Source organism: Pseudophryne corroboree, chromosome 6, assembly GCF_028390025.1.
Source record: "Pseudophryne corroboree isolate aPseCor3 chromosome 6, aPseCor3.hap2, whole genome shotgun sequence".
Taxonomy (NCBI): domain Eukaryota; kingdom Metazoa; phylum Chordata; class Amphibia; order Anura; family Myobatrachidae; genus Pseudophryne; species Pseudophryne corroboree.
The window spans coordinates 550,095,627-550,111,067 of record NC_086449.1 but is presented as its reverse complement, the minus strand read 5'-3'; the positions used below and the strand labels follow the sequence as shown (position 1 = coordinate 550,111,067).

Sequence of the window (15,441 nt, the reverse complement as noted above, 5' to 3'; positions counted from 1 at the left end):
GAGACTCCAATTTCTGGGGATGATCCTTGACATGGTGTTGCAGAGAGTATTTCTCCCTCTGGAAAAGACTACTGCGATTCAGACGATGGTTCGCCTGGTTCTGAAGTCTCAAAAGGTCTCGGTCCACCTCTGTATTTGACTGCTGGGAAAGATGGGAGCTTCTTACGAAGCTATACAGTACGACAGGTTCCATGCGAGAACTTTCCAGCTGGACCTTCTCAGCAAGTGGTCAGGGTCACACCTTCATATGCACCAGGTGATACTCCTATCACCTCAAACAAGAGTGTCATTCCTGTGGTGGTTACAGACCTCTCACTTAGTGGAAGGTCGGTCCTTTGCGATGTACCCTTGGATACTACTGGCGACGGATGCCAGCCTCCGGGGGGCTGGTGGGCAGTGTCGCAGAGAGCAAAGTTTTATTGGTCCAGTCAGGAATCTAGACTTCCCATAAACATCCTGGAGCTCCGAGCTATTTACAACACTCATTCAGGGTGTGCATCTGCCAAGGAACCAGGCCATACGGGTTCAATTGGACAATGCAACAGCTGTCACGTACATAAATCGCTAGGATGGAGCAAAAAGCAGTGCGGCAATGAGAGAAGTCACCAGGATTCTTCTTTGGGCTAAAAAGCATGCAAGAGCCATATCCACCATCTTCATTCCAGGAGTGGACAACTGGGAAGCAGACTTCCTCAGCAGACATGACCTTCACCCAGGAGAGTGGGGTCTTCATCCACAGGCCTTCCAGCAAATAATCCGTCGGTGGGGTCCAGGCACAACAAAAAGCTTCCACGCTATTGTGCTAGGACTCGGGATCCGCAAGCAGTGGCGGTGGATGCCTTATCGTTGGACTGGAATTACCAGTTTGTGTACCTTTCCTCCGCTTCCGTTGCTATCGAGAGTTCTCAGACGCCGGAAGCAGGAGGGAGTCCTGATTGCTCTGGATTGGCCTCGCAGAGCCTGGTACGCGGATCTCCTGTTCCTTTTGGAGGAGGACCCTTGGCTGCTGCGAGAAGATCTTCTTTAACAAGTCCCCGTCATCTATCCAGCCTTATGGTGGCTACATTTGACGGCATGGAAGTTGAAAGGGACATCTTAGTGCAGAAAGAAATTCCTGATGTGGTTATTCCTACTATGATCCAGGCCAGGAAGGAGGTTACTTCACGCCTTTATCATCGGATATGAAAAGAGATACATTTCGTTGTGTGAAGGACGAAATTGGTCTCCTGCTGAATTTAAACTTGGACATCTTTTAAGGTTCCTGCATGCGTGAGTGGATATGGGCCTGCTGTTGGGCTCTCTGAAGGTGCAGATTTCGGCTTTGTCGATCTTCTTTCAGAAACAACTCGCGGTCCATCTGGAGGTTCAGACCTTTCTATAGGATGTGTTGTACATCCAACCACCGTGTGTTCCACCTACGGCTCCGTGGGATCTGAATGTGGTCCTGGATTTCCTGCAATCTTCCTGGTTTGAGCCATTGCAGAGACTGTTGAGGAAATGTTCTTGACATGGAAGACAGTGGTGCTGCTGGCCTTAGCGTCGGCCAGGAGAGTCTTGGAATTGGGGGCCTTGTCATGCAAAACTCCCTATCTGGTGTTTCACAAGGACAGAGCGGAGCTACGCACACGTCAGACGTTTCTACCCAAGGTGGTCTCTGCCTTCCATATTAATGAACCTTTCGTGGTTCCAGTGCTGTCAAAGGATTCGTCTATTCCTAAGTTGTTGGATGTTGTCCGAGCTTTGAAAATTTACGTCAAGAGGACTGCTCGTTTCCGGAAAACAGACTCTCTGTTCATCTTGTATGATGCGGACAAGATGTCCTGCTTCAAAACCATCTTTTTCTCACTCGATTAAGCTTATTATTCAGTTGTCTTACGCCTCGGCTCAAGTGCATAGGCCTCAGTCTGTTACGGCCCACTCTACAAGATCAGTAGGCTCCTCTTGGGTGGCTACTTGGGGAGTCTCGGCATTATAGTAATGCCGTGCCGCTACTTGGTCGGGATCAAACAATTTTTGTAAGATTCTGTAGGTTTGATACCCTTGCATCGGAGGATGCTCAGTTTGGACGTTCGGTCCTGCAGGGGTCTCCGCACAATTCTGCCCGTTCTGGGAGCTTTGGGACGTCCCCATCCTTCTAAGGACCTTCCCCAGTATCTCCTAAGGATGTAAGAGAAAAGAGGATTTTAATTACCTACCGGTAAATCCTTTTCCCATAGTCCTTAGGGCAGGGGTGGGGAACCTTTGGCCCTCCAGCTGTTGTTGAACTACACATACCAGCATGCCCTGCAACAGTTTTGCTATTTGGCCATGCTAAAACTGTTGCAGGGCATGCTGGGATCTGTAGTTCAACAAAAGCTGGAGGGCCGCAGGTTCCCCATCCGTGCGTTAGGGCTTACTGGGCGCCAACCTCTGTGCTTAGCAAAGATTTTTTTTTTTTTTTTTTCCCCCCCTGCATTACTGTTGGTTTCTGTATGAAACTTGTTTGGGTCTGCTTGCTGTCCTCATACTAAGTTCAGTTGACTGTTCTGTATGGTGTGTGTTGGTCATGTTTGCACATTCTGCTTTTTGGGTTATGTTTGGTAAGGTTCTTACCTATTGTTTGCTTTGTTTATTCCTCCTCTCAAAGTATGTTCCGTCTCCTTCGGGCACATTTTTTTCTTGACTGGCTTGTGGGAGGGGGCATAGGGGGAGGAGCCAGCACACACTAACTAAAGTTTGGTTTAAAGTGCATCGGCTCCTTTGGACCCATCTATACCCATCGTTCTAAGGATCTTCCCCAGTATCCCCTAAAGACTAAGAGAAAAGGATTTACCGGTTGGTAATTAAAGTCCTCTTTTTGTAGTCCACAATACATGGGACATTAAAATTTACTTAACATTTTATTGGATCTTAATGCACTGTAGAAAATGTCTTCTACTATGCTCTTACTCTCTTTCATGGTTCTGCATTCATTAATTCTTGAAATCAGGTTCTACTTAAGTTGTGAAAGTGCAACTACAATAAACAATGAAATCCTATTTTGTTATGTATATAGAGGAGGGAGTGTTACACTGTGCTTAACAGAATACACCTTTCCATTGCGTACTTGTGCATTGTGGTTTAAAATAAAAAAATAACATAATAACATTATTTCAGTTTCATGATGTTACACTCTCTCCCTCTGTACATACGTACATCATTGTGCCTGCCACTTTTAAAAAGGTTTTCAATGTTCCTACAGCTTTAGTTTATTATCCCTCCTGTAGTTTTCACAAAATCTAAAATAACTTCCTTATTTGTTTATGTGCTTCGATTACTTTTACATGATACTGATGTGTTGGGCACTGCTGTGTTCACAGAGCAGCTCTGTATAATCGGCCTAATTCAGACCTGATCGCTAGGGTGCGTTTTTTGCATCCCTGCGATCAGTTAGTTGCCGCCTACAGTGGGAGGAGGAATTCGCTATGCAGGTGTGCGATCGCATGTGCAGAGAGCTGCACAAACAAAAGTTTGTGCAGTCTCTGCACAGCCAAGGACTTACTCAGTCGCCTCGATGATCCGGGCCCGAGCTGACGTCAGAAACCCTCCTTCCCAACGCCTGGATCCTCCTGCGTTTTTCCGGACACTCCTCAAAAACGGTCAGTTGCCACCCACAAACTGCCTCTTCCTGTCAGTCACCTTGCGATCTCCCGTGCGATTGCTTTGTTCGCACCATCCCGTTCAGACCCGATCGCCTTCTGTGCGAAAACGCACAGCAGTGATCGGCAGGGCCGTAACTAGGTGTGTGCGAAGGGGGCATCTCACACAGCGCAGGCGTCCTGTGGGCGGAACCATTCGCGTCCGTGATCTGTAAGTTCCTGCTGCCTTGTAATGTATTAAAGCATCTTCCCGACCTCTATCTGAGCCCTGTGCCCCTCACCCGCTGGTTCCCTCTCCTGCTCCTGGTCTGCTGTTACAGAGTTATGCGCCAGTGTGTGCGCTGTCCATCTGGCTCCGGACTCCACATGCTGCCGACGCTACCCTGTGCTCCCCAGCAGCTACACCCCGCACTCTGGTGCCACTCTGTCCGGCCCGCAGTCCTGGATTTCACCGCCCCCGCTGTCACCCTGTACATGGCCTGTAGCCGCACAGCGGCTTCACTGGTGGCTCCTACTCGCACCATATATGACACCTCCACCACACAGGCCACGCAAGCTGTGACAGTGAGAACACCAAGCTGCAGGTCTATCACACACTGATATGGTGTTATTTTAGATTGCAGGTTTTTTTTCCTGTGGTGCTCCCCCTCTCAGTCTCTCTTTCTCCCCCACCTCGTCTCTCTCCCCACCTCACTCTCTACCCCCAACATCTCACCCACTCCCCATGTCTCACTTTCCCACATGTCTCTTGCTCTTCCCCACATCTCATTCTTGCTCACTCACTTTCGTCTCTCGCTCTCCTCCGCGCCTCGTCTCTCTCGCTGTGTAACCCCCATTTCTCTTTCCCCATCTCGCTCTCCCCCCCCCCCCCCCCAACATCTCACCCACTCATCCATGTCTCACTCTACCCAATGTCTCACTCTCCCACATGTCTCTTGCTCTCCCTCACATCTTATCTCTCGCTCTCCTCCACGTCTCGTATTGGCTGTGCTGTAGGGCCGATGCGATATGTCTGTGAACGTAGTCGTTCACAGACATATCCGGGGGACACAGCTGCCGATGGTCTTGAAATATACGTATCGGCCGTAAAGTGTGTACACAGCTTCATACTTGCCCTTCTCTGTCACAGGGTCAGGGCATGAGTGTGGTCTGATCAGGGGTTAAAGTGGGCTGGAACAGGAGGGGACTCTACCTTGCGTAATGTGTAAATGGGGACTCTACATGGCGCAATGAGTATAAAAAGCGGCTCTACCTGGCACAATGTGTAAAAGGGGCTCTACCTGCCACAGTGAGTAAAAGGGGGCTCTACCTGGCACAGTGAGTAAAAGAGGTTCTACCTGGCATAGTGTTTAAAAGGGGTCTGTAATGTGTGTAAGTGGTTGGTGTACTATGTGTAAGTGGCACCACTGTGTGGCATTATTTGAATAATGGAGACTACTGTGCAGCATAATATGAATTGGTATTATTTTGTGACCACACCCCTTCCTCATAAAGCCACTCCCCTACATTTTTGGCGTGCGCCTGTGGTGCGCACTAGCCCTGTTTTATATATGGTGTGTGGGGGGGGGGGGTGTCGCCATGGCCTTTTCTTGCGCTAAAATGTCTAGTTACAGTATTGGTGATCGGGTCTGAATTAGGCCTACTGTCCATTGGTTGTAGGAATTGAAAACCATGCCCTTATACAGCTCTCGCTAGAAACACAGGAGGGCAAACACCATCTCTCTAAAGCTTTCTCTTTTTGTCTACCTTTCCAGATAAAACTCGGAACAAGCAGATGGGGTTATTTGCTTCTGTGGCAGGTGCGGATCCAGACTTTTCTTTTGGGGAGGGGGGGGGGGGCAGTTTATGAATGAATCCTGACTCCTCCCACTGCACTCATTACTCCTCCCACTTCTCGTCCCAGAGCGAGAGAGAGACCGGGGTCAGAGAATTATAGAATAAGCATAAACTGGCCATTGGAAGTCTTAATAATAATAATAATAATAATAATAATAATAGAAGAGATGTGTCGATCTAATGGCAAAAACAGTTTCCAAAGAAATCAAAGTACAGTGTAATGACAATGCAAGCAGTGAGGATCTGGCTGGAGCCCAATGGCCTATATTGACATAACATTGTTTTATCAACTGCTACAAGCCTGAAGGAAAGAGCATGGCATAATGGGCACATCTGTCTCTTACCCCCCCAGATGCTCAGCTTCAACTGGAACCTGTCCAGGTTCTCCACGCAATCCCCCAGGAACCTGTTCAGGAGATCTGCTACCACAGACTCCAGCATGCTGGCCGCTAGGCAGGAAGTGATGGTGTGAGGAAGTGGATGGGCTGTGTGTTAGCGACAGGAGAGTGTGGCCAGGAGCAGGTCAGAGTGCCGTTACCGCCGATAACTCCTGCTTCTGCTGCATGCACTTTGTACTTGTTACTGGCATACGCGCTCCCCGGCTGCGGGGCCTGGGGATGAGCCACCTGCACCACACGAGCTGCGCCAGAAAGATACAGTCCGGGCTGCACTGAGCCGATTGGCTGCTGCGGCGGCGTACAGGAGCCACCGACGGCTGAACATGGGTACAGAGGAGTAGAACAGATACAGCAGCACGTGGTATAGAGCTGTAGGGGGGAGGGCAACACCCCCGTTGCCCCCCCTTCTCCCCCTAAATCCGCCAGTGTTCTGTGGTTTAACTTTTTTTTTTTTTTCAGTCATAAATAACTGAAAATTATAAAGTTACGATCTCTCCTACTTAACATTTGTGGTCATTTTGACTCTTGTACTGTACAGCCTAATATGGTTTAACAAGAACGTTTGTGGCCAGATCAAAAGAGTCTTTGTCATAGAGATGAGAAAGGGAATGTTTGTTTATGTGTACGATTTATCTAACCCCGAATTCACAATAATATAAATGGCTTTTTCCTTTCCAGTTATTTTTTTTTTCTCTTTGGTTTATCTCCAGTATTACAGTACCTCTTGGCTTTGTCAAAGAACTACTGACCCTGTTTACTGGAAGGCATATACATCCCTTATGCTGGGCATACTAGCTACAATTATCTGGCCGATTCGTCCAATATGAGCGGATCGGCAAAATAATTGCAGTGTGTATCCAGGTAAACAATCCGGTAATATCAATTGGTTGTGACAATGCTAAATTCCCTTGTCGTATAAACAACCCTTTATGAAGCTAAGAACACTGTACGCTGTTTACTTAAGAAGTACCGTAATGGTACGCTAGTTGCGTAACGATCGCTCAGCCGTAGGCGAGACGCTCAAGCGTCACGTTCGCTCACGGCCCAGCGATCACAGGACACGTTATTTGCTATGACTAGAGTAATGATTCGCTATGGCGTAGCGGACGCTCGAGACCACGAGGAGATCACCAGCGGCGCAGACGCTCACAACGCTATACCTTTATGTCTAAACCTTATACCAATGAAATACACGGAATACCTTAATGTGAATACAGGGTGTAAGTGCAACCTTGTGTAACCTGACTAACTACAAAGCTGCTTGAGCGTCACCGACGCTCAAGTGAACACTTAACACTATAGGAAATACACAGATACTGGTTTAGGGTCCAAAGCCTATTAACTGTATTATATCTAGTATACTTGTAAAAAGGGGATAACAGTACAAATGATACACTACAATATAACAAAGACTTCCTAACCAAAATACAATACTATCTAATACAATACAATACTAGTCTAGGGGAGATACGAGAGAAAGAGAAGGGAAAGAGAGAGAGAGAGAGAGAGATGAGATGAGAGAAATTGGCTCACAGAAAGACAATGATTACGGAGAGAAACTTACGCACAAGGGTAAACGATCGCATGCGCCTGGACATCCAGCACCCGATTTTCAGCAATGAGAACCGTTGAAGAGTGAGAGCTGGATGTGGTCGGCTTGCCTATTTATGCCCCACACACAATGCAATCCTACAGTCCCTACAATCCCATTGTCCATTGGACGTCGGAATTCGGCCCTGCATCATAACAAAAGGTCATAGGTTGATTCATACAGGTGGGCTGTGACGATTTCAAACAGCTCAGGTGGGTGGGGAACTAGGTTTCCCGCCGCATACCTGAGTATGAGTAAATAGTAGAAATGGACATAAACTTCTTATGTCCATAACTATTCGCACGAGCGATTAATACGCTCTAAACCAACACCGGAATATTGCTAATTAAATACTCTTCCGATGGGTACCAAACACTGCTGTATGAGTCTTGTTAGACCCTTCGTACGATACAAAGAGGGATTCCTTAGCTCAGGGACCTTCTATATTAACCAAACTTTCAGAAACTATCAAAGGGACCATGATCTATAAACTACATTAATTGTGAAAATATGTAACGAATGAGTCGCACGCTACGACTACATAAACTCTACCGTAAATACGCATACCGCGCCTGCGAGTGCACGCTATTGCGGGTATGCGCCTTCACGGGAGAGCGTACGCATGCGCAGCACGGACCAGTGTGCGGTGCAAATATGGCAACGTGCATGGGGATATTTTTCTGACTTTGACAGTCCACCCTTTGGCAGTCAATAATAACTGCCACCTTCTAAAACATTTCAAAAGGAGAAAAATATATGTCAGGGGTTAATTCATTTCCATGGTTGGGTGAGGGAGGAGAGAGGAGTAGGTGTGAAGAGGGTATGACCTAGTGTGATAGCAGAAGCATGTGTGTATGAATCCATGTTTGGGGGGTCATGTATCATCGTGCCGTACGTGTTGTACATCAAGCTTCGAGGTATTGCGAAGTATACATTTGAATTCCTTCTTATCCTGTGGTACAGGTCTGTGGATGGGCTGTCAAACTTTACCGAGCTCTTTTCGGATTTTGAACAAAATGGGGAGCACATTTTAGTTGATGATACATGAATGGGGGAGGTATGTGGTTGCTGATATCTGTGCCTGTATTCCCTATCGTCTATGTGTGTCATTACCTGAGGGTTGTAGAGATGAAGATAAAGAACACTTATGGAAAATGCAATGATATTCTATGTCAGGGAAATGTACATCTGTCGTCGAAGTTGTGTTCGGTATCTGTTGAGAGTCGTCTTCTTTGCGCTGTATTGCTCCTTGGGCATGAGCAAATAGCTTTGTCTGAGCCATCAGATTTACAAAAAATGTTGGGCTAGCGTGAGTTTAAAAGTACTAGGGAAACTGGGGATCCATGGCAAAGTTCATCAAGTGTCCATTTCTCAAGTGGTCAAAACTTCATCTTTGGTGCTTGTCTGTTGTCTGTATAGCGTCTCGTCAACTTTCTCGTCCAAGGGGGTCTTTGTATCTTGGAGAAAAGCAGAAAAACAGGTGAAAGAAACGGACCGTATAATCGCATTTTCATCACATTCGGGTTTCTATTATTGGGTCATAAATCAAATCCAGGTTAATTACGGTTTCCTCACTCCTCAAGCTCATCACTCTTGTACTTTGTTTGCACCTCATTAAAGCCTGCCCGCATCTAAATATCAATCCAATCGATATAACGACACCCAAGATACATAGTAGAAACTTTCCAACATCCATTATGACTCCTTGAGCCCAGTCCCCCAAACCGGAGAACCAATTTCGCGGGTTCAACCATGACACCCAACCAGTCAGCTCATTACCTACAGCAGCAAGGGTGAGATTGTGTTTTCGACGAAATTCCCACTTCAATTGGAGAATATCGTCCATCTTTTGGTCTATGACCTCTACCGGATCCTCGGTGCTATTCGTGATATAAGTGCAACACTTTATGCCGTACTGTGTTGCCAATGTAACACAATATCCGCCTGTTACTGCTGTAAGATAATTAAGAACCATCCTATGCTGAACTAGTTCTGTTTTATAAGCTTGAAGTTCTCTTCCAGTGTATCTAAACGTGTCATCATACATTTCAGTGATATTATCTAACAAATTGGCGAGTGCGGAAATGTATCTATAATTCATCACTCCCCGAGCGGTGCGAGTGAAATCTAACGCGACCAGGACCTGAATCCCGGTGGATTCATGGATAAGATCAGAGGCCGGATGCTCTAACCTTTCTGACAGTTGTCTTTTAACTCGGTGCTCGTAATGAGTGTGAGTATAAGGAGCTTGGGCACCACGGTGTATGTCCTTCATTTTGTCATGTGTAACAGTCATCACTTCAGGCAATACTTTTCCAATATAACACAATCCTTCAGAGTTTGGGGCAAGCCACTTGTACGCCTTTCTCCCGCATATGAAATATGCATCATCGGGGAGAACATATGGGACGGAGAAGGACATGACCATGTTACAAACCTTCCAGGTGAAATCTCCTGACCCTAATTCTTCCATCTGCCTAATGCACGTATCAGTTTGTACGATATGTGCACAGTATCCTGGTGATACCTCTCCAACTCTAGTAATCCTATTTCCTAAGGTATATCGATACCGGAAAGATTTTCCTCTACTGGCTATGTGGCGTACCAGCTCTGTATCTGTAGGCATTCTATCTGCTCTGTGTGAAAAGGTCATGGTAAGGTTGCTCCATGACACTTCCCAATTTCCCGGTTTTCTGGGATTGGAGATGTTGAAACATAAGAGGGACCTATCCACATGGTATTGGTGGAGCTTCAAACTAGGAGGGCTGGAGATATTAAACCTCCGGTCCACCGGTCTCCCACCACTTAGCTCAAGTACCTCCCCTAACGTTAAAGGAAATGGTACTAGCCCTGATTTGCTATGACCCTGAGGTACTTGAGAGCATACCCAACAATCTGTTTGGTTTAACACATTACCCACTAAAGAGTGATAGTCACTCAATGGATGCCGGTCTATATGGATATTAAAACTGGATTGGCATTTCTTTATGCATCCATCTTCAACCAGATTATCACAGAGCCTACAGATACAATTTTCTTCAGCTAACAATCCATCACAATTTCTTCTATCGGATCGTTTTCTGATACTCGCCTTTGCTTGTTGGTTTGGTTGATCTTGGAAAACTACGCCTCCATCATCATAATCGGAACCCATTCCAGAACCTCTCTCGACCTCTATGGTACTCTCGCCGGAACAGACTGCTCTGGTCAACATCATGGTTAACATCAAAATCCGGATCACAGTCTCTTGGGGCAAGTCCATCTTTGAGGAGGAAATAGAGAAGAATGAGAAGGGGGAAAAAAGAAATTTCAAGGAAGAGGGGATGGGGAGTGGAGAAAAACAATAAAAGGGAGAAGGGAGTCGACAACTGCTTTCGGTCTTCAAGGCTCAGGTGCCGCCTCAGTCCTCCTGGAACAGACACTCCAGTGATACAACCTCTACCGTCTGTTCCTTATCACGGGACTTCTCTGGATCAGCAACCTTCTTGCAGTGGGATGAATGGACCCAAGTCTCTCTCTCAGCCACCTTCAATGCTGTGGTGCTAGTCAATAAGACCTGGTATGGTCCTTCCCATCTATCAATAAGACAACCTGAGCGTAGAAAATTTCGTATCATTACATAATCCCCAGGTTCAATGTCATGACAATTACTATCTGGTAAATCAGGAATCATCAACTTCAGATTATCATTTTGATTCCTCAACTACTTACTCATGTTAATCAAGTACTTTACAGTTACTTCATTGTTACATTTCAAATCATCCTGAGGGTTTATCATGACATGCGGTTGTCGACCAAACAAGATTTCAAAAGGAGACAGATTAAGAGGGGACCTGGGAGTGGTTCTGATGCTATACAAAACAATGGGTAAAGCTTCTGGCCACGTCAATCCTGTCTCTGCCATTACTTTACTCAATTTATTTTTAATAGTGCTGTTCACTCTTTCGACCTTCGCGCTCGCCTGTGGACGGTACGGAGTGTGCAGCTTGCTATCAATTCCCATCAACTTACACATTCCTTGAAAGACATCACCTGTAAAATGGGTACCCCTATCACTTTCAATGATTCTAGGGATACCATATCTACATACAAATTCCTGCACAATTTTCTTAGCTGTAAACATAGCGGTATTTGTAGCTGCTGGGAAAGCTTCGACCCAATTCGAGAAAACATCTATACAAACAAGTACATATTTCAAATTTCGACATGGGGGTAATTGAATGAAGTCGATTTGTATTACCTGGAAAGGGCCGCCGGCAGGTGGGATATGGGATGGTTCTGTAGGTATTGCTTTTCCAATATTCTTTCTCAGGCAGGTAAGGCATGACATTGCTCTCTTACTCGCATGAGAGGAGAATCCTGGGGCGCACCAGTATGCTCTTACCAATTTGCACATCCCCTCCTTGCCTAGATGAGTCAGCCCGTGAGCTGCTTCAGCCAGACATGGAAGGTATGCCCTGGGGGCCACTGGTTTACCATGTCCATCCGTCCAGAGCCCTGAGGACTCCTGGCCATATCCCTTTGCCTTCCAGACTGCTCTTTCCTGTGTGGAACACAAATTCTGCATCTCACACAACTTTTGTGTGTTGATGGTATTAAATACCATCAGTTGTGTGGTGTCTGTCTGTATGGGGGTAGCAGCTGCAAGCTTTGCGGCTTCGTCTGCTCGGCTGTTACCAAGGGATACTGGGTCTTGGCTATATGTATGTGCTTTACATTTGATAACAGCCACTCTGTCGGGTTCCTGTATCGCTGTTAGAAGCCTTTTTATATATGCTGCATGCGCTATCGGTGTACCAGCTGCCGTCATGAAATTTCTGAGCCGCCATAGGGCTCCGAAATCATGGACTACCCCGAAGGCGTATCTAGAATCGGTGTAGATATTGGCTGACTTACCCTTAGCCAATTCACATGCTCTGGTTAGGGCGACCAGTTCAGCAACCTGGGCTGAGTGAGGTGGGCCTAGCGGTTCCGCTTCTATGGTGTCTTGGTCATCTACGACTGCGTATCCAGTACACAAGTCTCCCGAGTCTGACTGTCTATGACAACTACCGTCCGTGTAGAACGTTAGTTCTGCATCTTCCAGTGAGTTGTCACTGATGTCAGGCCTTGCGGTAAAATTTTGGGTCAAATATTCCATACAATCATGTGTATCTCCCTTTGCATTAAATCCTCCTTCCCCATCACTATCACCTTCCACCCTTTGTGTCTGACCAGGCACACCTGGGAGAAATGTTGCAGGATTTAATGCACTGCATCTCCTTATGGTGATGTTTACTGGGGCCATTAATGCCAATTCCCATCTTGTAAACCTTGCTGATGAGACGTGTCTGGTTTGGGCAGAATTCAATAAGGCAGATACCGCATGCGGTGTATGGATTGTGAGGTTGTGGCCTAGCACGACATCTTCGCTTTTCGTCACTAGCAATGCTATCGCCGCAACGCTACGCAAGCATGTGGGGAGGGATCGCGCTACCGTGTCTAGCTGGGCGCTGTAGTATGCGACTGGCCTGCTGGCGTCACCGTGTTTTTGGGTTAGTACACCTGCTGCGCACCCAGCACTTTCTGTTCCGTATAGTTCAAAGGGTTTCCCATAGTCTGGCATACCTAGTGCTGGTGCCTGCGTTAGGCACTGTTTGAGTCTCTCAAATGCTGTTTCGGATTCGTCTGTATGCGAAATCCGATCAGGTTTGTTTGAAGAGACCATTTCCTGCAAAGGTAACGCCAATATGGAAAACCCTGGGATCCAATTACGGCAATACCCACACATTCCTAAAAACGTCCTGATCTGTTGCTGGGTTTGTGGCAGTGTCATGTCTCTAATGGCTTGGATTCTATCAGCGGTCAGGTGTCTCAGTCCTTGTGTTAGACAGTGTCCCAAATATTTTACCTTAGTTTGGCATAATTGTAACTTGTCTTTGGAAACCTTGTGACCTGTGTCTGAAAGATGAAACAGGAGCTGTTTCGTATCCTTCAGAGATGCTTCCAGTGAATCTGAACACAGTAATAAATCGTCCACATACTGTATCAATACTGATCCACTGTCTGGTTGGAAAGACTGTAAACAATCATGCAAAGCCTGAGAAAATATACTTGGACTATCTATGAAACCTTGGGGTAGCCGAGTCCACGTGTATTGGACTCCTCTGTATGTGAATGCAAACAAATATTGGCTGTCAGGGTGCAGAGGTACCGAAAAGAAAGCGGAGCAGAGGTCAATAACAGTGAAAAATTTGGCAGTGGGAGGAATTTGCATTAGGATGACAGCTGGATTAGGCACTACGGGGAACTGACTCTCAACTATTTTGTTAATCCCCCTTAGATCCTGCACTAGCCTGTAACCCCTCCCCCCACTCTTTTTAACAGGGAAGATGGGACTATTGGCTGTGCTGGACGTTCTTACCAGAATGCCCTGTTGCAGCAAGCGTTCTATTACTGGGAAAACTCCTAACTCCACCTCTGGCTTCAGAGGATACTGTGGGATTTTTGGAGCTATCCTACCATCTTTTACTTGTACAACTACTGGAGCTACGTTTGCCATTAATCCAGTGTCCTGTCCATCTTTTGTCCAAAGTGACTCTGGTATCTGAGATGTCATCTCTTCTACTTGGGATGGGTTCCTATTTGTCATAATGGAATGTGACATTAATTTTGATGGGGAGTCTAACATGTCTCGTACCTCCTGAGCGTGATTCTCAGGTATGTCCAAGAATACACCTTCAGGAGTACAATAAATGACGCAACCCATTTTACATAGTAAGTCTCTACCCAGGAGATTAGTTGGTGCCGATGCAGCCAGCAAAAAGGAATGCTTGGTATGCAAAGGCCCTATTCTAATCTCGGCTGGTTTGCTAACAGGGTAGTGCTGGACTACTCCTGTTACTCCCATGGCTGGAATTGTCCTACCAGTGGTTCTCATGCCCACTGTCGAATTTATCACTGACTTGGCCGCCCCTGTGTCTACAAGAAAGTTTAAAGTTTTACCAGCTACATTGATTGCAATCTCTGGTTCGCTTCCAAGACTGGCAATCAATTTAACTGGCTGCAGATTACAGGTGTGGCCACACCCCTATTGGGTATGCTGACCTCCCTGAATCCCATTGGCAGCAACTACTTGTGGGGGAGTTAGCTGGGAACTACCAGAGGCCTGCCAGTCTCTGTTCGGGGGATATCTTTTTGTTTCCCCTGTATGTGGCTCAAAACTCCGCCTCTGTGGACCCTGCTCCCAATGTCGTGTGTTGTGTTGTTGTCTAGGGGGTTGAAAAGATCTTTGTACATTCTTTGTTCTACATTCTCGTGCAAAGTGTCCCGGTCTGTTACAAGAAAAACATGTTATTACACTTGCCTTACCCACAGGATTCGGTGGTACATACGCAGGCTGCCTTGTGGTCAGCGCCTGTATACTTACGGACATCAACTTATCACTTTGCGACTCCCTGTGTCTAGTGATGTTTTTGTCGTGATCAACAGCAGCCTCTCTCAAGGTGGACACTGACAGACCTCGCCAACATGGTTGTGTGGTCTGTACCCTAGCTTTTAATGTTTCTTTCAAACCATCCATCAGTACAGATACTGCTACTTCTCGATGGTTTGGGTTGGTCTTAATGTCTTCTATACCAGTGTATTTTGCCATTTCTGATAGTGCCCGGTGGAAATATTCTGCTGCCGTTTCGGACTCCTTTTGCTTAATGGAAAATATTTTATTCCATTTAACAACGGCTGGGAAATACTCCTTTAGCTGTAAATTTATCCTTTTTACATTATCCTGGTCGTACACATCTGTAAGCGGTACATCTTTATCTAGTCCACAATCAGCCAAGAATTTAACTGAGTCGACATTGGAAGGTAAGCAAGCTCTTAGCACTATCTGCCAATCCTTATTATTGGGCTCTAAAGTGTTTCCTAGATCCCTGATGTATTTTTGGCTTGCCACTAAATCTTTTCTGGGGTCTGGGAATTCAGACACTATGGTCCTCAATTCCATTCTAGTGAACGGGCA

General features: G+C 46.4%; 1 protein-coding gene across 8 annotated transcripts in view; it reads left to right on the top strand.

Annotated features, from left to right (window-relative positions):
* METTL25 (methyltransferase like 25) overlaps positions 1-15,441 on the top strand; it is a 467,640-nt gene that overhangs the window by 60,277 nt on the left and 391,922 nt on the right. For 7 of the 8 annotated variants that reach the window (XM_063927684.1, XM_063927682.1, XM_063927685.1 and 4 more), the window contains exon 3: positions 5,372-5,416. The exons of the other annotated variant lie outside the window; for it this stretch is intronic. In XM_063927684.1, the coding sequence (XP_063783754.1) occupies positions 5,372-5,416 (45 nt within the window). The remainder of the gene's footprint in view (positions 1-5,371; positions 5,417-15,441) is intronic. 8 annotated transcript variants of the gene reach the window in all.